We start from the raw sequence: 24,857 nt of genomic DNA on the forward strand, positions 1-24,857 counted from the left end.
TCACTGGCGTTATATGAAGATTCGGATGAGAGAGTCGATTTTTACGACCTTGGCTAGGTTTTTTCAAGTGGTCGATAAGATTTGGCTGAGATAGGCGTATACAGGGTCGTACAGGACGATTTATGTACCACAGGTCTCGCCGGGAGTAGGGCTCGCATCAGAGGGTACCTATAATCGTTCAATTTTAACAAGAAAATATTTTATTCCTCATTGGAAAAACTTTTAATCGCCAGTCTTAATCAAACGCACAATAGATATTTTCTTATAATTCTTTGGATTAAAGTATTGTAATTTTTCTTTTTTTTTTTTTTTTTTCTTCTTACCTTCCTCTCGTAAACGGCGCATGAAAACTGGTCGTACATCTTCAAAGAATGACGGCAAGTCCAGCTCGGCTGCTCTTGCAATCCCACCATCCTTACACTCCAACCAATATGTATCCATTAGGCCTTTCCCCTGTTTATATATACACATATATATGTATATGTATGTGTGTATATTATGTATTAAAGTTAGTACATCAATGAACATTTTTTTTTTAATATTTATGATTTAATACAAGTAAAAGATGATTCACTTATGATTGAAACAGATCAATAGAAAAAAAAGAAACGTACTTTAACGTCTACCAAACCGCGATGCTCGATTTTGAATCCTCCAACAGCGTCTAAGGCCTTTTTCATTTCTAAACTAATGTGAATCCGTAAAGCTGCAAAAAAAATCACGTTACCGTGTTTTTTCATTTATTTTATTCATCATTTATTTTAAACATCTGCGTTAAAAAAAGTTCTACTCATTTATTTATTTATTTATTTATTTATTTTTTGTTTTTACATTAAACAAAATTTATTTTCAATTATTATTGTTAATGTTACCTTCGCCTGTTGATTCCATACGACTCGCCGTGTTTACCGTATCACCAAATAAACAATACCGTGGCATTTTACTACCCACGATACCAGCCACAACTGGTCCTGTATGTGCACCACTTCGTATTTGAAGTCGTTCACCGGGACGTTTCGGTACTTGAAAGACCGAGGAAGCAGCCAATAGATCTAAAGCCATCGTTGCAATCTCGGACACATGCTTATCACCTTTATATGCAAACAAATAATTAACAATAATATTGACACTTTATTGTTATACACGATTCGTTTATAAAATTAAATTATTATTAAATTATTAAAAAGTTATTTAACAAAAAAAAAAGAATAAACAAAAATTAAGGAAATAACAATGAATAAGAATAATTTCGTTTCATAAGACAAATGGAAGGAAACAAAAATAATTTATTAATTAATCAAAAAGTGAAATAAGAAAAGAAGAGAAAAAGGAGAAAAAAAATTTTAAAAGAAAAAAAAATTCAATAATTTTATGAAATAATATTTTGTACCATTTCTAACTGGCAAACCGGAAGCAACCATATAAGAATCACCAATGGTTTCGACCTTGTAAACGTCGTAACATTCGATACGGGCATCGAACAATTTATATATCGAATTGAGAAACGTGACAACCTGAAAAAGGAACAAATTTTTAAGAATTAAATAAAACGTAAACATGAAATATTGATTATATCATTAGGGATCTCTTATTATTTTTATTCGAATTTATGAATATTTGAGTTTTGGAATATCCATAAAATTTATATTAAAATATCTGAATATATATTCGGATATTTGTTTATTGATCGACTAACGTCGAAGAGTCAAATCTTCTATGAAAATGCAATTGATATCATTTTACGACGTAAATTTAGAAAATTTACTATTAAAATGTGTTTACCCAAATTCTTGATAAATAAATAACTAATTTACAACAAAGATCTGATTACAATTCAAACGATTGTAATAAGATAATACAATTCGCAAATCAATATTTCTAATTAGTTTATTCTCCTTTTCGTTCTTGTATTCTCGTTACAAGGATCTCGTATTCGAGTCAGATAAAATTAAACAAGAAAAATTATAGAAACATTATTTTCTTTTATTGTTTAAAAAGAATAAAATATTATTCATGTAATATACCACCTGTAATAAATGATACGTCTCAGAATATAAGAGACATATATATAAAAAACTATTTTTTAGATTTCATATCCAGAAAAAAAAAATAATACCGTAAAGTATGTTCAAAAGTATTTATTTTATAATTTGAGATGTTTATTTAGCGGAACCGTGCTAATTCTGTACAATTTGATTTCACCTGATATGGCGAAAATTAAGAGAAATTAAATTTTCAAAAACCTTTTACCTTTAGAAAAATAATATCATCAGCAAGTGCGCTTACTTTAATTGCGGGAGTAATATTGTAAACGTAATTATATCATGTTTGCGTCCCTGGAAAATATATAAGTAAACTTGTTTTCTTATATCAAAATAGTAAGTCATTATTTTGACATATAATAATAATTAAATAAAATATTAATATATTAATCTTTTTAAATTTCTTGTATTATATCGTTTTACTTTCCTTCTCATCGTAATAAGAATCTAAATGAAGGAGAGCTTTTATATATATTTTTATATATAAAATTTTTATATATACTTTTATATATATTTATATATATTTTATATATATATATATAAAATATATATATATATATATATATATATATATATATATATATTTGGAATAATCACTATACAAGATTTGGACGAAACCGGAGCCACTTGAATACTCGGATTTAAATCCAAATATACGAATACTTAGATTTGAATTTTGAGTCGTAATATTCGAGTAATTGAAATATTCGAATATTTAGATACAGTAAGAGTTTTAATTATGATATCACGCGGATGATCATACTTAGACATAATCGAGATTTTTAAATTAAACAATATCACATGTTAATTGAAAGAATTTTTTTTTTTTAAAGCACTGTACCTCGAGTGGTGTATTTTCAGCGGCAATTTCAGTAAATCCAACGATATCGCTGAAGTAAACGGTCACTGCTTCGTAATATTCAGCTGGCACCTTGTACGTAGTAAACCTTGATTTATTAACTTATTCGTAAATCAAATATTTTTGGTGTTTTTGTTTTTCTTTTCTTTTCTTTTCTTTTTTTTTTTCTTTTTTCGTTATATCAAATCAAATTAATATACCTGTTGAGTTTGTTTTAGTTGTTGAGCTACGCTAGGTGGTAACATTTGAAAGAGCAAAGTGTCGCTCTTTCTCTTCTCTCTCTTCAATTCACGAGCTTTTTGCGCTAAATTGGCAGCATACATCTACAAAGTTGATATCGTTTGAGAAATGTACAAGTTTAAACGTATAGATCTTTTTTTTTTTTTAATGTATTAATGAAATGAAACTTTAACTTAAAAAAAAAAAAAAAAAAAATAGAAAAAAAAAAGAAAAAAAAAGAAAAAAAATTTATTTTACTAATTAATTTTACTCATTATGAATCACATTCTCTCTCTCTCTCTCTCTCTCTCTCTCTCTCTCTCTTTCTTTCTCTTTCTTAGTAAAATTAACTTACTTGAATGGTAGCCACTGCATTGCGTACTAATATTATAATAATAGGTGAAACAACTAGGACCAAAACAACAATGGCTATACCAGCAACCTCCTTATTACTGGCATCTTGCAAAGTTGAATTAACATAATCTCTGAAAAAAAGAAAAAAAAAACGATATATATTTCGTTATATCATTGCCATAAATGATCGTGACAAAAAAATAAACAAAAAAAAAAAAAAAGAAAGAAAAAAAATTTACCGTATCATATGACGTAATTCGCGTTGAAGTTTACGTAGTTCATCGACGTAGGTCGCCATTGAGTCAAAATAAGCAATGGCGTCTTCCACGCTAGGCTCTCGCTTTCGATTCCGAAGAATTTCATCTCGCCTGCGATTAAAAAAAGAAAGGGGGCGAAAAAAAAAATACAAATTCATTATTTTCATTAATAGTAATAATATAATAATAATTATTATACATACAGATATATATATATGTATCTAATTATTAAATAATATTAGACATTTTCTAACGAATCTTTTTTGCTCTTAATAATAATAATAAGTATTATAACAATTATTAGAAAAATAACAATTTAAAAATTAGTTCGAAAATTTGGAGAAATACTGACTAAACTGATTCTGAGAAACGAGAATAAATAATATTGATAATATAATAATATAATAATATAATAATATATTTGTATAAATATATAAAATTTATACAAATTATAGCTAGACAGGAAGATAAATAATAATAATAATTATTATTATATATATATACATTATATGTCTGATTTAAATATATATGAGTACGTGTATGTGCGTGTGTATATGTGTTATACATACCTAGACTTGATCCTGCCATAGTCGGACATTGTTCGAGTAAGGTCGATATAAAAGTGTTTTAAAGAAGGCACATATGTGAGGGATCCGTTCAACAGATCTCGTCCTAGAGCTTCATGACGTACATAACTAACATAGTTTTCTCCTAAAAGTATTCCACGTCCAAAATAATTGATTCCATAAACGGAAGCGATGCCAAGACTTTCGATGCTTCGTAATAGATTTTTGAAGGCTATCAAATATCTGTATATAAAAAGAGATATGTATGTATTTATATAGCTAGACGTATTATATAAAATTATGTACATATTGTATGTACAATGATTGTCAAAAGTAAACCAAAAAGAAAAAAAATATAATCAGTAACAAATATTCATTTATGACTGTTGATACTTCGTAGTAGATTTGTTAATGTTATATGTTAACGATAATGTCAAATAAATTTTATATAAAATAATTTATAATATAAAGGAGATAAAGATGGATCGAATAATAAAGGAAAAAGAAGACAAAAAAGAAATCAGAGAAATAATGATAGAAAGAATACTACTTTGCCGGTTTTGTTGTACAGCGTGACCCAAAAGTTTTTAGATGGTTTTAAAAATCAATTATACTTTTTCCAAACTTTTTAAGCTAATTTTTTTTCTTCGGATTGTACGACTTTACAAACTTAACTACAAGGTCAAAAAGTTTTGAAAAAGATTGATAAGTTTTTAATACCATCAAGAAATTTTTGGCCCATATTAGAAACTTTTGACCCACTCTGTTTATTGGTTTAATTAGGGGTTCTTATTTTTTTCTTTTTCTTTTTTTTTTTTTTTTTTTAAATTAATAACGTAATAGAATTCTTTATATTTTTTGTATCAATAGTTCCAAACTTTTGACACAATATTGACTACTGTAGTAATAGTAAACAGTAGTAATAGTAATATTTTTTACAAATTTGCTACTAAATAATACAACGATTGTTTGAATATTATGAAAATTTAATTGGAAACAAAAAGAAAATGAACTTACGTGACGCTTCCATTGAGAATCATTATCTAATATCGGAGTCAATATTTAAAAAAAAAATAATTGTTCCAATATTTAATATAAATGTGAGTTATTAAATTTAATAAGAAGAAGAAAAGAAAGAATAAAAGAAAGACAAAAAGAAGGGCAAAGAAAAAAGGAAAGAAAGAAAAAAAAATTAATTAAATAAAGAAAAGAACTCGCCTCCATACACCGCTGTTATCTGTTTCCTTGATCTGATTGGTCAAATGATCTAGCATGGCGGCATTTACGCTTGTGTACCAAGCCATCACCTCTGTTATACTACTCTCTTCCGAGCTTATTTTCTGTCTGAAATATAAAAATGCAATTATTCCTTATATATTTTTTCATTCTTTCCTATTTTTGCAAAATATAAACATAAATAAATAAATAAGAAAATAATTACCTAATAATAATAATAATAATAATAATAATAATTATTATTATAATAATAATAAATAATAATAATAATAATAATAATAATAATAATAATAATAATAATAATAATAATAATAATAATAATAATAATAATAATAATAATAATAATAAAAAGAAAGAAAAAAGAAATTATATATTTTCTCTCTCTCTCTCTCTTTATGCTACTCTTTGAACATAGGTATATTCTTTTTCTTTTTTAATATTTCGTTTCAATAGAGAAAGAGAGAAAAAGAGAGAGAAAGAGAGAGAGAGAGAGAGAGAGAGAGAAAGAGAGAGAGAGAGAGAGAAAGAAATTCCATCAACGATACAATATTGTCCTCTATTCCGCCGTATTGAAAGCTATTTGCCAAACTCTTTACAAGAGACAAAGAACAATATATATATACGTATGTGTATGTATTGAAATAGAGAGAGAGAGAGAGAGAGAGAGAGAGAGAGAGAGAGAGAGGGAGGGAGGGGGGGGAGAGAGAGAGAGAGAAAGTCTAAAAATACATCCAAGTGCTCCAAATGAGCGGTCACGCGCTCATGCGTGACAACCTCATCATGTATACATATACATATATATACATATATATGTATATATATATATATATGCATATAGTAGATAGTAAGAAAAATGGAATGAGAAAAGCTCCCGAAGGAGTTTCTTTGAGAGAATTTATTACACCTTCGTGGGTACTTAGCCCTGATCTACTGTCAATATGTACCATCTTCTTTCTTGTCATACCTAACAATGAGATCTTATCATTTCTTCATTCTGTTTCTTTCTTTCTTTCTTTCTTTCTCTTTTTCTATCTTTACTTCTCTTTCTTTCTTATTCGAAGCAACTTGAAGATACTTAATGATCTGTTACCACTTTGCTGTTCTCTTTACGGCCTCGTCAACGCCATTCCATTATCTTTTTTCCTCCCTAGACATGCGCGCGCGCACGTGTGTGTGTGTGTGTGTGTGTTGTATGTGTGTGCACACGCATGCACATGTATATGTGATGCATGCACGCATATATCTATGTATGTATATATGTATATATATATGTAGGTAAATATATGTATATGTATGTATATATGTATGTATATATGTAGTAAATATTTATGTATGTACATATGCACGTAAATGGAAATTAATAACCCGTCCCGCGCCATATTGATATTTTGTCTTTTTTTTTTCTTTTTTATCTTCTTCTTCTTTTTCTTGTTCTGTTTCTTTTACTTCTTCTCTTTCTCCTTTTTTTTTCTTTCTTTTACTTTCTCTTCCTCTTCTTATTCTTCTTCTTCTTCTTCTTCTTCTTCTTTTTTTTATTTTTCTTTTTGCTCATCGATATGAAGAATTTATCAAGACGAATATGACGTCTAATAACGAAAATAACTTTCTATCTGCGGTAAAATTTAGTCAACGATAATAATGTTCGATATCTCTACAATGAATTTTTATCGATGTAGAAATAATTTCGATTTATGGATGAATTTCGATCGATGTTAATCGATCTCGATTGATCTATGGTGAAATTCTAACCTAATGAAAGTTTGGTTGGTATGATATCGGATAATATCGTTCAATGAAATTAATATCGATCTACGTAGAATATTTGTTTAAAGGTAAAACTAATTTGATGGACAGATCTACAAAGATTAATAATCAATGAAAATAATTGACTATACGAAGTAGTATTTCGTCAATGGAATATTTTAATTTTTCTCCGCAAATACGATCGATTCATCGATCGATGATACAATGGAAAGTTAAAAAAAAGTAACAAAATCTTTAAAAGAGATTTATATCATATATATATATATATATATGTATATAATATGTGTGTATACACATACGTAACAACACAGTTACGTAATAAAAATAAAAATTGACTGATGATTGTGATACTACTGTAATCGAGATACGAGTGAAGTTTGTATTCTCATGGCCAACGAAATGTAGATCGTGTTTGACAAGATGTGAAAGATGATATTCGGAACTCTCGTCCACGTCGCCTATGATAGGCAGAATTTTCCATATCGATACTTTATCGTCCTATCGATTTATTGGCTATACGTGCCTCTGCTGTGAAGCCGAGCAGCTTTTTCATTCCGGCGGAATGAAAAACGTGCTTTCTATAAATATTCTCCTATGGGGTATACTATGGTTATACTATTATCGACTCTTGTATTATTTCTCTTCGACTACTTATATTATACGTTATAATATTGTTATGTATTGTTTTAGAAACAAATTTTTACTCGTTTATTTGTAAATTTAATTAATTAATTTTTTATTGAATTTTAATGTATCATATATAATCATAACCTATCAATTCATAATCATATATATATATATATATATATGATTATGGAATACGGTATGATATGTACTAATTTTTTTGCTATCTGCTATTATATTATATATATATATATATATATATATATATATATATATATATGTAATATTATAGTAGTACTATTTATATATAATATATAATATTAGATTATATATACATATACAAACAAGAATATATATACATATATATTCTTGTTTGGATCCTATTCTTTGTTTTTTTTAATAGCACACACTATACCATGTTCAATTATTAATTTCCTTTATTAATCAAAATACGATAATCATGATTTTACAAAAAGAATATAAAATGATTGAGAATCATTCTGGTTTACTTGCATTATATTCTTTCTCATCTTTATCGATTATTATAACGAACTTCGTTAAGATATCTCGTCGATTAAAATTTATAAAATAAAAAAAAATCTCACAAAACTTATTTGATTTTAGAATCATTACTATAAACTATTTCAAATTATATTTCATATTTTTATCGATTATATATTACTACATATATATATATATATTTCTTTTCTCTTTTATTATTATTATCATCGAACTTTATTTTATATTATTTTGTATTCGTTGGAAACGATGTGTTTAACATGAACCAATGAAAAAGTCCGGGAAAATTCAAATAATAATTATATTTTATGCGTAATATAAACAATAATGTTGAAAAATAAAAAAAAAACAAAAAACAAAAAAGATGCGAAGAGAGATACGAATATAATGGTAATGAGATGGTAATGAAAGATACGCCATCGTGTCTTTCCATAAAGTATTTTAAGTAGAGTACTTAAATGAGGTCTAACTTCGATCGTATTTTAATGTCCGCCATAATGGTTGGTGATGTAGAAGAGAAGTGTACACACACTTGTACTATGAATGGAAATTCAACAAGTGTCGGAACGATGACTCGAGAGAACGCTACCTCTTCTTGTAATTTTCCATATATTATCGAATATTCATTTTGTTCTACGAACGAAACAAAGAATTTATTCGAATGATTATTTTTTTTCTTTTCCTTATTACAATTTTACATGTAATCAAATTAAAATAGTATCCTCTACAAAGATTAATTTAATAATCAATAATTATATACAAATCATGATTAATAATCAAAACGATAAAAATCTAACCTTAATATTTCGATTTAATTAATTCTATAACGAAATTATTAAAAAATTTATTCAAATGATATTTTTTTTTTCTTTTCATTATTACAATCTTAGATGTAATCAGATTAGAACAGTATTCTCTACAAAAATTAATTTAATAATCGATAATTCTATACAAAGCATGATTAATAATCAAAATGATAAAAATCTAATCTTAATATTTCGATTTAATTAATTCTACAACGAAATTATTAAAAAATTTATTCAAATGATATTTTTTTTCTTTTCATTATTACAATCTTAGATGTAATCAGATTAGAACAGTATTCTCTACAAAGATTAATTTAATAATCGATAATTCTATACAAAGCATGATTAATAATCAAAACGATAAAAATCTAACCTTAATATTTCGATTTAATTAATTCTACAATAAAACGGTTTAAGAATTTATTCCAATAATATTTTTTTCCTTTTCAATATTATATATAATTAGATTAGAATCGTAATCTTACAAAGATTAATGTGATGATTAATAATACTATAGAAAATATGATTAATAATCAAAATGATAGAAATCTAACCTTAATCACGTGACTAATTTGCCAATTCCACGTAATATCTTAATAAGCAATTTATTAATTAGAAGTTATGTACGATTGGAGTGTCACGCATTAGTTTATCTACATATATACATATGAGTGTATCGCTTTTACACAAAAGTACATCTAAGAATAAGATACAAATTAAAACACGTTTTAGAAAAATTTTAATTGAATTCGATTAAATTTAATTAATTACTATTAATTCGATCAACAGTATAGCGAATAACAAAACTTTTAACTGTATACCATTATTAACGTACAATTTCGTAATATTCATAATCATTTAGAAAAGATTACATATAGTATAGAAATATAGGTTATATACATTCTCTTAGCTTATTTTCATCAATATTTTATTTCTTCCATATAATGTAAAGAATTTTTAAAATGATTATTGATATCACGAAAATATAGATTAAGAACGACACACAGCTAAAAGGATAACTGTTTGCTATACTGCTAATCGAGTTAATCGTCGATTAAAGTTAACCGAGCTTGCTCGAATTGGCCCTTAAAGCATTACTCTTCTTTGACGTCATAACCAATTATACATACATAAACAGGATCAAAAGTTCTTAGGTCGGCGAAAAGTTTTTAGATGATTTAAAAAATTAATTACTCTTTGTCGAGACCTTTTGGGCTAATTTTTTTTCTTTTTCTTTATGAAAATATTACGAGCGAGGTTTGTAACATTTGTTACAATCTAAAAGATAAAATTATTCTCGTACTATTAGAAAAAGATTAATTGATTTTTAAAATCACTTGAAAACTTTTGGCTCACTTATCCTGTATGTAAAAAACAAAACAAAACATAAAAAAAAAAAATAATAATAATAAAAAAAAATTTCAATATTTTTTTTCATTTTGGCTTCGAATTTTATCAAATATCATTTACAATCGTAGTCAATTATTTTCCTTCTTAGTTTCTCCTTTCTATTCTATCAAAATAAACAAAATTTTGTTCTAGATAAAAAAATAAAAAGAAAATTCTGTAATACATTTTTGAAAAAAAAAATTTAGTAGCTTTGATTTACCTGAAATCCTCGAGCCGTGCTTGAAAGGCTTCCTTGCTAACAACATCGTATGTTTGCGTCTTGCTTTCGTCTCTTGGGACGGAAACCAAGGGCCAGGTTGTCATATTATGCAGAGCATGATCGGTTATAGCGAATCTTTGCGTCAGATTGGACCTTCGAAAAAGATATACAAGAAAGAAAAGAGAAAGTTAATGTGAGCCAATATAAAAAACGAAAGGGACTGAGGCGTGTCGAATTAAAAAAAAAAGAAAAAAAAAGAAAAAAGAAGAAAAAATAAAAAAAATAAAAGAATAAGAAAATAGCTGTAATAATGACGTACAATATATTAAGGATACTAAAAGAGTTATGCTCATTATATATATATATTTTTTTTTTCTTTTTATTAACAAAAAATTTTTCATTTAATAAAAATAAAATTTAATTTATAATTAATTTTGCGTTAAGCGGATAAAATTTTACTATGTGTGTGTGTGTGTGTATGTATATATAATATATATAATATATATAATATATATATATATATATATATATATATATATATATATATGTAAGCGCCCGCATGTATGTATATGTGACTTATCATTTCCACTTGGCTAAGTTTTTCTTTTATTTATTCATTTTTTTGAGAGGGGAGATTATATATTGTCCCTAATATGTCCTTCACTATCGTACGTATTTAAATTAAAAGAATATTTCCTTTAATTTGCAAAGAATAAAAATAAAATAGTTATTATAACTTTTAAAAATATTTTTTTTTTACTTCCACATTGCAATTTAAACTTTTGTAATTTAAACTTTACGTGTTTATTGCTTTTCTTTGAAATACTTTATTTTTATATTTTTCTTTTTTCATCTTTAAAATTATAAAATAGTAATTACTCGTATCGTGTATTTGTAATTATTTAGGAATAATATTTTTTACTTTGTCATTTTAAAAGAACATGCATAAATATATTTTTTTAAATAATATTTTTAATACATATAGTATATGTCTTATATTTTAAATGATAATATATATATATTAATAAAATATAAATAAAATAAAATTTTTAATATATGTTATATATATATATATATATATATGATGTATTAAAAATAATAATAAAAAAAATATTTATAAAAACAATAAATATAAACAATAATTATACATAAAAAAAAAACCTGACACTTTTCACTTAAACGAAACTCACTGAACTGTTAAATAAAATGTGAACGATATTTTGTATGGTTTAATGGATAATAAAAAAAAAAAAAAGAAAAAAAAAAAGAAATAATGAAAAGATAAAAAAAGGCAATATAATAATTGATTTATTGGCGAAGAAACGATTCGAAAAGAAAAAAAAGAAAAAAATCAAAAACAAAAAATATATGTAAATATTCTCGTTTCAATTGACATCGTAAATTATTTAATCAATCTCGATGATTAACACGTTGCTCGCGCGAAAGAATCGAAGCAGAAGGGTCGGGTCAATAAAGCACGATTCACTGATCGTGAAGTTTTAATCGAGTGTAGGGCCTTCGACGGTCCAATATGCATCATACGAATCCAATGTTTACAGATTGTGAGATAGAAATTCTACTTTGAATAGAAATCGATCAATAAGAAAACCGTTTTTACATTTTCCATTTTGTCTTCGTTGAAATATTATCGAAAAATTTTTTTTCTTATGAACAATTATTACTTTTTCTTTATCATTCAAGAAGACAATCATACATCTTTTATTTAAATCTCATTATAATAAGAATTAATAATAATCATTAACTTTGCCTTAAAGTTAAAATTTTAATCACACGAAGTTTTTTTTTTATAAACAATTATTATTTTATCATTTAAATGCATTTATATCTTTTAATTATATAGAAATAATAATAATAGTAATAATAATAATAATAATAAAGATAAATAAAAATTGTACAACACATACAAACAAATAAAAAAATTGTACACGTAATAATGTAATTTGTATTATATAAAATAAAATAAAATTCTTATGTGTCTTTACTGATGTACACAAAAATTTTAAAAACTATAAATAAATATGATATTATCGAACCTATATCAATTAAATATATTATTTTAGTCTGTTTGTTTAAAAATTATTAATATAATAAAAATGTTATATATACACGTACATACATATATAATATTAAACTTAATAAATTATAAAGTAATATGGAAGGATGTTACATAATAATCAATGATATTTTATATAATAAATTAAACATTGTTTTTGATGACATATAAAAAAGTATAAATAAATATTATAATATTTTCAAAACAATTCATTTAATTAAGCATATTATATTTCAGACAATTAGTTTAAAAAAAATTTTTAAATATTAAAAACAATGTTATATATACATATATTTATTTATAATATAATAAAGAATATATTAGTATGTATATAAAAAAAATGTTATAAAATAATGTAACTATTATATGTAATAAATTAAAAACTTTGTAATTAGTATGTCGTATGAAGAAAATTAAAAAACAAAAAGAAAAATAAATAAATATATAAATAAATATCATAATAATTGTTTTAGAGTAATTTCACTTAAATCTGTTAATTCAATATGTTTACTTCTTAACTAAATGTATTTTTTATTTTGAAGTATTAAAGTATTAGTACGATAAAGTATAAAAAGTAGTATAAACGAATGCAGTAGTAGTAATTAATGATGTATTTATTTTTTGTATAACAATTCATAAAAAGTAATATCAAAGAAATTGAAAAATAAATTTAATTAATGATTAATGCAGTTCATAGTGCTCTTTTTTTCTTTTTTATTTCTTTTTTTTTTGCTTAAGGAAAATAAAAAGAGATTGCAATGGTGTCGATTAAAATTCATTGAAGGTTCCATTTGTTTTCATTCGTGGACGCATTAAAGGTTTCGTTTTATTCAGATAAAACTATTCCTTCCATTCACGTGAGTCACGTATATACAGAAGAGATCAAGCGATCAGTAAGATTTTAAGTGAAATGGTAAAAATATACAAAGGTATACATGAAAACAAAAAAAAAAAAAAAAAAAAAAGAAAATTAGGTCGTTTTTAAAGATTTCAAGTTTACTAAATAACTACGAGAAAAAAAAAGAAAGTAAAAGTAGTATCTTATTTTTATTAATAATACGGAATCAGAATATTTCTTTCAACGGTTTCTTTTAAAAAGTATTAAGAATTTATAAAAAAAAAAAGAAAAGAAAAACAAAAAAATTGTTTTTCCCGTATATATCTATAATACGTGTGTGTACATTTAATGAATAACGAGGAAGAGAGAAAATGAAAACAAATAAAAAATGAATAAATAAAATCAAGAAGAAACAATTTCATCATTTTTGTTTTGTTTTAATTATCAATATAGATCTATCAGAATAGAGAGATAAAATGTTTTTCTTTCAACAATTTGTTTAAAATATTTAAGAATTTGCAAAAAGAAAAAAACCAAGTGCGTTTATATTTCATATATATATATATATATATATATATATATATATATATATATACTATATATATACTATATATATATATATACTATATATATATACTATATATATATATATATATATATATATATATATATACTATATATATACTATATATATATACTATATATATATACTATATATATATATATATATATATATATATATATATATATATATATATATATACTATATACACAGGTATGTTTGGTAAATAATGAAATAAAAATATGAATATATTTTACCATGTTTTAAAATATAGATTTATGTTAAATAGAAAACTATTTCCTCATTAAAATTTTTCAGAAATTTTTACAAGAAAAAAAAAAAGGAAAAGAAATTATTTTTATAAAATCAAAAAAAAAAAAAAAAAAAAAGAAAAAGAAAAAAAGGAAAGAAATTCCGATAAAATTTATTTTTAAATATCCTTGAACTATATTTATTTACTAAATATACATATACTCGCGAAATTTGTTAGTCGTTCGAACAAATCTATAACTAAACGATTTCATAAGAAAATGTAATTTTAATGTAAATCAATAAATGTTTATAAATAAATACCTTAAAGTGCTGCCATTGGTATAAATAAAGAATGCTACTTCGGATCTTTCGAGTTGCATCCTGGTCACCACTTTGCCCAAATCTGTAGCTATGGTTACCTATATCGATAAAAGATATATATATATAAATATAATTGTGTGTGTGTGTGTATACATACATATATACATATACATGTATATGTACATGTATATATATATATATATGATGTTTGTGGTTATAATCGGTCAATACCACAACTACGTAATTGCAATTACGTTATCATAATTACATTACATTATACAACAAATGAATATTTTCATTATTCAATAAACTGTTGTTAAAAATCTATTAATAATGTATATATATATATATATATATATATATATATATATTATATATATATAATACATACAATGAAATATTCATTTATTAATATCTATACATCGAGTGTTTTATTCCAGTTTGCAATAATATTACGTATGAAATGAACTTTTCTGCGAATTCATTTTACTGAATAATTGTCATCTCTTTCTCTGCAAATAGACGTTTTATATATTATCTAATTTTTATAATATTATTTATATGCCGAAAAGTTCTGTATATGAAAAAAAAATTTTGCATCAAGATATTGCAATATAATTGATCGAAGTATGTAAACATTTGTTTACAGAACGTTTTATATTTTTTAATTTAATATTATATATATGTATATACAAGGTGGGAAAATAATTTTAATCATCTTGAATATCTCCGTTTTTTTTTCAGAAATATGAAAAAAATCTTATGGTACGGAAGAGACCATAAAATGGCAATTTTTTTTTTTAGGTAGACTCATAAAGGTCATATAAATGTCAACCGAGTTTTTTTTTAATGGAATCATGGGTTTTTGATTGCATTAATCGATGCAGCTTGACATTCTATATATAACAAAAAAATTTAATATTAACCCATGTATGTTGAAAAATTATTAATTTAGGAGATATTTCAATTATATCCTTATTACAAAAAAAAAGTTTTTCCTTTTATTAAGTTGACGACTACCAATAGATTTTTTATCCTTTATCTTAAATAAACAATACAAAATTTACATAATTGTAATAAAAATTTAAATGATTTCATTATAGTTACGTTTTTATTACCGAAAAAAAAGTATATATTTATATATACACATTAAATTCAATCATAAAAATTATTAACAAAATCGATTTTATTATAACGATATTATTACGATATTAAGATAAATAAAGAATGAATTACACTTGAAAACGGCATTTCTTTCAAGTCTTTACGATTTTTCATTTCGAAGACATCGCTATCGAAAGATTTCATTCATAATTTAAATACTACAACTCGTTCGTAAGTAATAGTAAATAGTTAGTAGAAGCAATAGTAAGGATACGTAAATTCTCGGAATTTTTTAGATCAGTGTGTCATTAAGCAAATTTGAATGAAATTATATAGGTCAGTCAATATAAATGTCAATATAAATGTTTTCCATTTATATGGAAATATTTCCAGAATTAAAAATCATAGAGACACGAATCAAACATCATTTTAAAGAGTAGAATTTTCTCTACTTTTTTTTTTTTTAAATATTGTTAAAAATTAATTAACAATTTGTTATGAACAATTTTTATAAATAATTCCTTATGGACTTTGAATTTGTCTTATTTTTTATAAAATACGAAAGAAAAATACATTCAGAGTTATAGAATTATATAAAAATTGATAAATAATTAATAAATATATTCTTTTTTTTGATCAAAGAAATAATTATTAATAATCATATCTTCAGTTTACATTGATATATATAAATATATACGGAACTTTATATTACTCTTTCACAGTTATCTAAAGTGATTTTTAATACGTTATATTTTGATAAATAAATTGTAAGTATCGTGACAAAATTCTTCTACATTATTATCTGTATTTTTTTTTTTTTTATTTGTTTCTCTTTTTGTATTTATTTTCAAATTTAGTTTTAGTAATATTTTTTATTAGACAATATTACAAACTAAATGAATCTTCGTACGAATGTACGGAGCCTAATTGTATTATAATTTTTGTTTATCGGTACATTAACTTCGATGTGAGTGAAATGAAATTAAAAATGAAGAAATTAAGAAATAAAAGAAATAAATAAAAGAAAAAAAGAGAAATAGAAGAAGAAACAAAATTAATTAATAGAAAAATTATAAAATAAAATAAAAAAATGGGAAATAAATAAAAATTTCGACAGCTATATAACTGTATTCTAACAGTTGTATGACTGTATTCTAATGGATCTTTTGTGAAATTAACTCTGTTTACGTACGTGCTACATGCACTTTGGAAAGCATCGCGACTAATGGGTGGAGTTCCCTAGTCGATGTAACTTCCGAAAGGGAAGGGAACTAATTGTAAAGCACATACTGAAAGAGAGAGAGAGAGAGAGAGAGAGAGAGAGAGAGAGAGAGAGAGAGAGAGAGAAAGAGAGAGAAAGAGAGAGAGAGAGAGAGAGAGAGAGAGAGAAAGAGAGAGAAAGAGAGAGAGAGAGAGAGAGAGAGAGAGAGAGAGAGAGAGAAAGAAAAAGAGCGGACAGGATAGAGTACCGGATACTTTTATGGTAGGCTGAAGTAGCATGTTGAAGTAAAATTGCTTTGTCAATATTTATTACATAGATATATATATATATATATATATATATATATATATATATATATATATATATATATATATAATAAATGCACTTCTCTTGTATCGAATTACTATTTGAGAAACATGATTACTAGGAGTAGAACAGGAAAGATAGGAATATATATTATATATATGTATATATATATATATATATATAATATATAATATATCACAATATCACATACATCATGTGCCTATACATACAGGATTTTTCTTTTTTAAATTGAAGCACTTAAATATTTAGAGAATTAAAATAGAAAAAGAAAATTGTTCATAAAAAAAAAAACCATAAGTAATGACATTAATTAAATAATAGAAAAAATTGTTATATTAAGCTTGATTTTGCATGATTTACATGTAAAAAGAAAAGAAAAGAAAAAAAAAACGAAGTATTTTTATCGTCTATCATCGAAGTAAACTTTCCAGAAGGAAAATTTCATGAAATTTGTTCTGAAATTTGTTCATAGTTAAATTATTCAAAAATGAGTAACACATCAAACTCGAAGGCACTTATGCGTGTACCGACAATGATGATACTGATGACGAAGGAAACTAAGTTTGATAAGCACGAGAACGAGGACATCGATGCATTTATGCTTTCCTATCTTTCCTGTTCTACTTCTAGTAATCATGTTTCTCAAATAGTAATTTGATACAAGAGAAGTGCATTTATTATATATATATATATATATATATATATATATATATATTCGACGAATAATTATCTTTATTTTAAAATGTGGCATTATAATATTGTTATTTAATATTATAATTTTATTTTTATGCAAATATTATTTTTAGAATTATAGCATCGATAGAATTTAATAAATTAAATAAACTATAACAATCAATGTTTTTTTAATGAAATACAATTTTTTGTTTTTTCTCCTCTTTTTTTTTTTTTTTAACTTCTTTTTTTATCCTCCAATAAAAATTACCAATAGAGCATGCAATATTTCCAATAAAAAAATTATCAATATGTGGCGATAATGAAATTATTAAATTTTTTTCAACATTATTCATATCTACAATACGAATTTTTATAAACAATAAAATTCATTTATTCATTCATTTTATCTTTTCTTTTTTTTTTATCCTTACATAAAAAATTATTCTCCGATGAAATATATCATTTAAAAGAAATGAAATTTTTTAATAAAATGTTAAATCTGATATATATATATATGGAGATATGTTCGATAATAAAAAAAAAATATACTTTTCTTCCTTTTCTTTCATTGCGAGATAAAAATCATAAGTCATTAAAAAATATACAATTATAGAAGTAAGAACGATGGAGGAATGAAAATATCTTTAATATTAGAACTAATGTTGGTAGTATTATGTCCACTTTATCGAGTATGTACATACATATATAGGCGTGGAATATTTACCATTCACTCGTTATTTTTAGTTGGTTCAATCGATATCTAGGAATTACTCCTATTCTGTCTAATTGTATGCTATATATACACGATTATCTACCCTTCACCTCTTCGTCTCTGTTATATGACACCATGCATACACATACGCGCATGCACATCTACATAAGTTCGTTAAGATACTCTCTACGTGTATAATAGTAATTAGACATAATTGCCAATTTAGTTGGTTCATTATCGATTTGTTTGCGAAGTTAGTCTCGTATTTTTTTGTTTTCCTTTTTTGTTTCTTTTTCCTTTTTTTCTTTTTTTTCTTTTTTTTCTTTTTTTTGCTTATCGTTCTTTCATCTATTAACGCATTGGAATTAAAATTCGATATGATTGCGAATGAATTAAAAAGAAGAAAAAAAAAAAATAATGAAAAAGAGAAAGAAGAGAAAGGAAATATTAATAACACTTGGATGTGGTTTTTAGAATGAAATTTCTTTTTTTCAATTCGCGACTTATAATTAAAAAAGGAAAAGAAAAAGAAAGAAAAAATAATTCGTTTTCGTTTCGTGACAAGGATAAGAGAATATAAAAATGTGCCTTTCAAAATCTTTTCAAATTTTTTTTTAAAATCACTTTTATACGTGTTATTGCAAAATATTCAATTGTAAAATCGTAATGAAACATCGTACATTGTCCCTTCAGAATTTATTTATTTCATATACTATTAATAATTTTGAAAGTAATTACAGTTTATGTCGTTCATAATCTTTTTTAAAAAATCGCTTGAGAAAAATAATTTGACGGAAAAGTAAATAAATAAATAAATAACACAACGAAGAATGCCTTTCCATACCTCTTTAATTTCATTTCGGCAATGTATATTATTCATGATGAATTGTTTATAAAATTAGAACTTGTCTAAAAAAAAAAAAAAAAAAAAAACGGTCAAGCGACGAGAACTAATTATTTCGCTTGTTGTATTCCCTTTTAATTTCGTTCGCGACTTAAAAAAAAGAAAAAAAAAAAAAAGAAAAAAGAAAGAAAAAAGAAAAAAGAAAAATAAAATTTAAACTTTGAGAAATTATATTATCAAATAACCAAAAAAAAAAAAATAAAAAAAACAAAAAAAGAATATATATATCAAAGAAGAAACTACAAACCTGTGTTTCGATGTCCGATACTTCCTGCCGATAAATCAATATGTCGTGGAGCGTATTGGCAGTTTGTACGATCAAAGCTAGGATCGGTATGAACGGTAGTACCAACATTTGCAACAATTGAATCCTTCGGCCACGACGACTCGCAGGATCCGTGGCACGTGCCCAACAGGATTTTTTACGATTTGCCTTTGCCGATACATCCTCCGATGAAAGACTCCTTACCGAGCTTATCTCTGCCACGCAGGATCCGTTACGCGGTGACATGCTGCAATTATTTATACATTCGTACATTAATTATTGTAAATTTAATTCAATCGTATATTTTATCGGAGAAAATTATTTTCTTTTGTACAGGTTTTCAATTCACGAAAAATAAAAAATAAAATAAAAGGAAAAAGAAACAAATTTATATAAAAATTAATGTAAAATGTAATATCACTACTAAGTTACATTAACTATTACTAGTAAAAGTATTATAATTGAATTACGTTAAAGTGATAAATAAAAATTATTTGATTTTCTTATTTCTTGTATATCAATAAAGTCAAATGGAAATTTAAATTTAAACAAAAAGGTTTAAATAAAAATAATAAGAGGAGATATAAAATATCGTATTTAACTAACATTTTATTACGAACAGTATTATATAAAATTACAGATAAAAATTATATAACATTTTTGTTACAATCGATGAATTATTGAGTAAAAAATTACAAAAAATTAAATCAATGAAATCAAAAAAAAAACAAAATTCTAAAAAAATCACAATCGATCGAATATTTTTATTCGAAAACGAATTAAACAAAAATGTAGAAATAAAAATATTACATGATTTTCTTATTACAATATGAATGATTCGTTAGAAAGGAATAAAAAAAAAAATAAATAAATAAATAAAGAAAAAAAAAAGAAAAAAAATTACAATTAATAAAAATATCGTTAGATGATCCTTTTCTTTTTTAATTTAATACTTAAGACGTGTTTCATATTACAACAAGCAAAAAATACAAAGATATACGATATTCGAGAAACAGGCATCCTAATTGATCATATTAATTACATTTAATTACAATTACAGAGCATGCTGCTGTGCGAGAAGCACTTAAAAAAAAAAAAAAAAAGAAAAGAAAAAGAAAAAGAAAAGAAAAAGAAAATAAATTACACGTAGAATATAAAAGGACAACACAATAAATGGTTTAATATTAAACTTACGCGATACTCGTTCTTAATTTTGCTCTTAATATATCGTCACGTTTTTTCTTCTTCTCTCTTTTTTTTCTTTTTTTTTTTTTTTTTCTTTCTTTTTAGATTTACCAAGAGAACGTCGAAATAACAGGATACGTCTTGTGTCGTCGCTCTCTATCCCGTAGGAAAGAAAAATAGCGAAAAGAAGAGTTGAAAGGGTAGATTGGTAATGTTTTCAATGGCAACTGATTGTGCGTGATGTTAACAACACATCAGTCTTTAAGTGTGTGTGTGAATTAGGTGTGTGTGTATTAGGTGAAAAGAAAAATTAGTAGAGTCCCTCTATCTCTTTCCATCGTTCGCATTTTATACTTCATATAGAATAATTTCTCCATCTTTCCATCTTTCTTTCTTTCTTTCTTTCTTTCTTACCTTTTGAGAAAACAAATTGAAAAGGAAGAGAGAAAAAAGATATGCACCTTTCTCTTTCTTTCTCTCTCTCTCTCTCTTTCGATTCTCTCGTCTCTTGATATAAGAAAACAGACACTTTGATTTCTATGAAAAGTAAATCGTGAAAAATACGACTTTTTTCTTTCGGAAGAAAACAATTCACTTCTTATTTTTTCATTTGTAATATTGACGTACAACATGCAAATAAAATTCAACAAAAGTAATAATATCGTCTTCGTATTTTTTTTGTTTTTCTTTTTTTTTTTTTTTTTTTTTTGTTTAGAAATGTCTCTCTATCTGTGTGTTTATACAAACATAATTTCTTAAAAAAAAAAAAAGAAAAAATAATAAATAAATAAATAAAATAAAATAAAAGTAAAAAAGAAAAAAGAAATCATGACTAGAAATATGTCGATACATTTACGATCATATTGAAAAAATATTGAAAAATTAAATTTACATAGTAACATATAAAAAAAGAATTTCTTTTTCTAAATTTAGAAGAAAAACATTAATTTAATATGATTTCTTAACAATGACGACTTCGTTACTCGTTAGATTCGAAAAGCAAAATGAAAAGAAAAAAGAAAAATAATATACAAGGTGAACAAATCGAAACGTGTATAGCATGAGTAACAGAATGAATGAGGGAGCTCCAAAAAGTTATCAGATGATTTTAAAAATCGATTACACTTTTTCGAACTACTTTTTTCGAGCTAATCGTTTTTCTTTTTCTTCTTCTTTTTTTTTTTGTGTGTTCAGATTGTAAAACTACAAATCCAACTGCAAAAAGCGAAGACTCGGGAAAGAGTAATTGATCTTTAAAATCATTTAGGAACTTTTGACCCAAATTAAGAAGTTTTGATGGACCATGTATCGATCGGAATGTTTAACAAAAAAAAAAAAAAAAAAAGAAAAGAAAAAAGGACAAAAAAAGATCGTACCACTTTTAAATGTCTAGTATATTAAAAAAGTCATACCATAAAAATACCGTAAACCATAACTAAACAAATCGATAAAGATAACCTTGCCGATATTGGATAATTAAAATGAGAGAGAACAAAGAGAGAAAGAAAGAAAGAAAAAAAAGAGAGAAAAAGAAAGAAAGAGAGAGAGATAGAGAGAGAGAGAGAGAGAGAGAGAATAATAAAAAGAGATCTACTAATTATCTATTTATAACATCGGAAATAAAGGAATTATTATTGATTAATTTCGTCTAATTTCGTTGTTTACTGTTCGTTCATTATCAAATAAAAATTAAGTCTTATAAAAAGTGAGATGGCAAGCGAAGCGTGTAAGATCGATAATAGCGCCTACGAGGGAGGAATAACAGAAGGGTGGGGGGAAGATATATATATATGTAGAGAGAGAAAGAGAGAGAGAGAGAGAGAAAAAGAAAGAGAAAAAGAAAGAGAAAGAGAGATGAAGAAAGGGGGAAAAAGAAAGATGGAGAAAGAGAGATGAAGAAAGGGGGAAAAAGAAAGATGGAGAAAGAGGGATAAAGCGAAAGAGAGAGAGAGAGAGAGAGAGAGAGAGAGAGAGAGAGAGAGAGAGAGAGAGAAAGAAAGAAAGAAAGAGAGAAAGAGATAGAGATACAATGAATCGAAGAGAGAAGGAGTAGGAAGCAAAAAAAAACAGAAATGAGCGGGAAAATGATAGATATTTTATTTGAATTTTGCGAATCCAAAAGTGACAAGCTCGTTAAATATATATGTATTCGTGTATATATATATATATACGTATTTATATATATATATATATTAATTATTATACTCACTCGTTTTTTATGGTGAGCATGATCGCAACTGATGTGTGTCCACCCTCGCTTCTCGATCTCTCTCACAATTCGACGGTCCCGAGTTCGGGCCTGAATGGCATATCACAGCCGGTCGTATTATCTCATCGAGAAGGCCTCTCTCTCTCTCTCTCTCTCTCTCTCTCTCTCTCTCTCTCTCTCTCTCTCTCTCTCTCTCTCTCTCTCTCTCTCTCTAACTATCTATCTATCTATCTATCTCTCTGTCCATTCACATTCAAGCTCAACATAAAGGTACATATAGACAAGGAAGGGGCCACCATAAAATCATCTCAATGGCTACGACTGTAAGTATGTGTGTGTTTTATATATGAACTGCAATCTTATAACATATGTTAGACTTTAGAACGTGTCACTCAAGATCTCAAGATCTCTTTCTCTCTCTCTCTCTCTCTCTCTCTCTCTCTCTCTCTCTCTCTCTCTCTCTCTCTCTTTACTATCATATTGTCCTTTTTTTGCAAAATACAACACCTACCTCTATGGACGTATAAAATATTCAGAATTCTGACATTGTTAATTACTCGATTCAATATCCTTTATATATTATTATTATTATTTTATTTTTAAATTTTAAAGAACCATAGGGGGAATATCAGAAAAAAAATTGAAAGTATGTAATTATTATTTAAAATTTGAATAATGTAAAATGTACAACGTATATATGTGCGCATATATATATATATATATGTATGTATATATGTGTATAACATATGATGTAATTGGTTGTTTTTTTATCTTTTTTAATTTTCTGAAATTGTTTGTTTTGTTTATTTTTAGTTATTTTTCAGTCAGTTTTCAGTCATATTTTCTTTTTTTGTTTTACATGTTTTTTTATTTTTTCTTTACTGAAATATTATTTATATAAGAGGAAAAATTTTTTTAAAACTATTTATTATTGCAATGTAATTCTTTGTTCCTCGTAAAGTTTTATCAGTATGAAAATTTTTTTAATATACTATCCGTGTTAATCTATCTATCTATTTATATCCTTGCGAAATTATTATAGTAAAAATTTTTGTTTATAGTATATTATAGTAAAAATTACGTTTTAATAAACAAGAAAAATAAAAGCTATAGTAAATAAAAATATACATATATAATTTTCCTTGATATATTTTATATGTGGTATGGAAAGAAATCTTATTTTCCCGATATCATCTGAAAGAATTTTACTAAGATGAAAAAAAATATATCAATTATAAGAATATAGTTCTGTCTTTTAAAATACTTCTCCTTTTTATTTTTCTTTTGTTTAACAATAAATAGAATGTCTTTGTAACAAAAATTTGTAAAAAAAAATTATATCCCGAAGAAGG

General features: G+C 24.9%; 1 protein-coding gene across 9 annotated transcripts in view; it reads right to left on the reverse strand.

Annotated features, from left to right (window-relative positions):
• Positions 1-27: 27 nt before the first annotated feature.
• The window catches only part of LOC118448555 (uncharacterized), a 27,695-nt gene continuing 2,865 nt past the window's right edge, over positions 28-24,857 (reverse strand). For 3 of the 9 annotated variants that reach the window (XM_035881932.2, XM_085660876.1, XM_035881930.2), the window contains 15 exons: positions 23,506-23,595; positions 20,094-20,358; positions 14,903-15,000; positions 10,856-11,008; positions 5,516-5,641; positions 4,301-4,540; positions 3,714-3,842; positions 3,476-3,605; positions 3,102-3,224; positions 2,884-2,973; positions 1,391-1,514; positions 873-1,091; positions 615-706; positions 324-453; positions 28-168 (listed from right to left, as the gene is read on the reverse strand). In XM_035881932.2, the coding sequence (XP_035737825.1) occupies positions 158-168; positions 324-453; positions 615-706; positions 873-1,091; positions 1,391-1,514; positions 2,884-2,973; positions 3,102-3,224; positions 3,476-3,605; positions 3,714-3,842; positions 4,301-4,540; positions 5,516-5,641; positions 10,856-11,008; positions 14,903-15,000; positions 20,094-20,358; positions 23,506-23,525 (1,950 nt within the window). In that variant the 5' untranslated portion in view covers positions 23,526-23,595 and the 3' untranslated portion in view covers positions 28-157. Of the gene's footprint in view, positions 169-323; positions 454-614; positions 707-872; positions 1,092-1,390; positions 1,515-2,883; positions 2,974-3,101; positions 3,225-3,475; positions 3,606-3,713; positions 3,843-4,300; positions 4,541-5,515; positions 5,642-10,855; positions 11,009-14,902; positions 15,001-17,198; positions 17,223-20,093; positions 20,359-23,505; positions 23,857-24,857 lie in introns of those variants that run through there. The other 6 variants (XM_035881931.2, XM_085660874.1, XM_035881934.2 and 3 more) reach the window with 4 other exon arrangements.

This window comes from Vespa mandarinia, chromosome 13 (assembly GCF_050613455.1).
Source record: "Vespa mandarinia isolate Hongniang chromosome 13, ASM5061345v1, whole genome shotgun sequence".
NCBI lineage: Eukaryota > Metazoa > Arthropoda > Insecta > Hymenoptera > Vespidae > Vespa > Vespa mandarinia.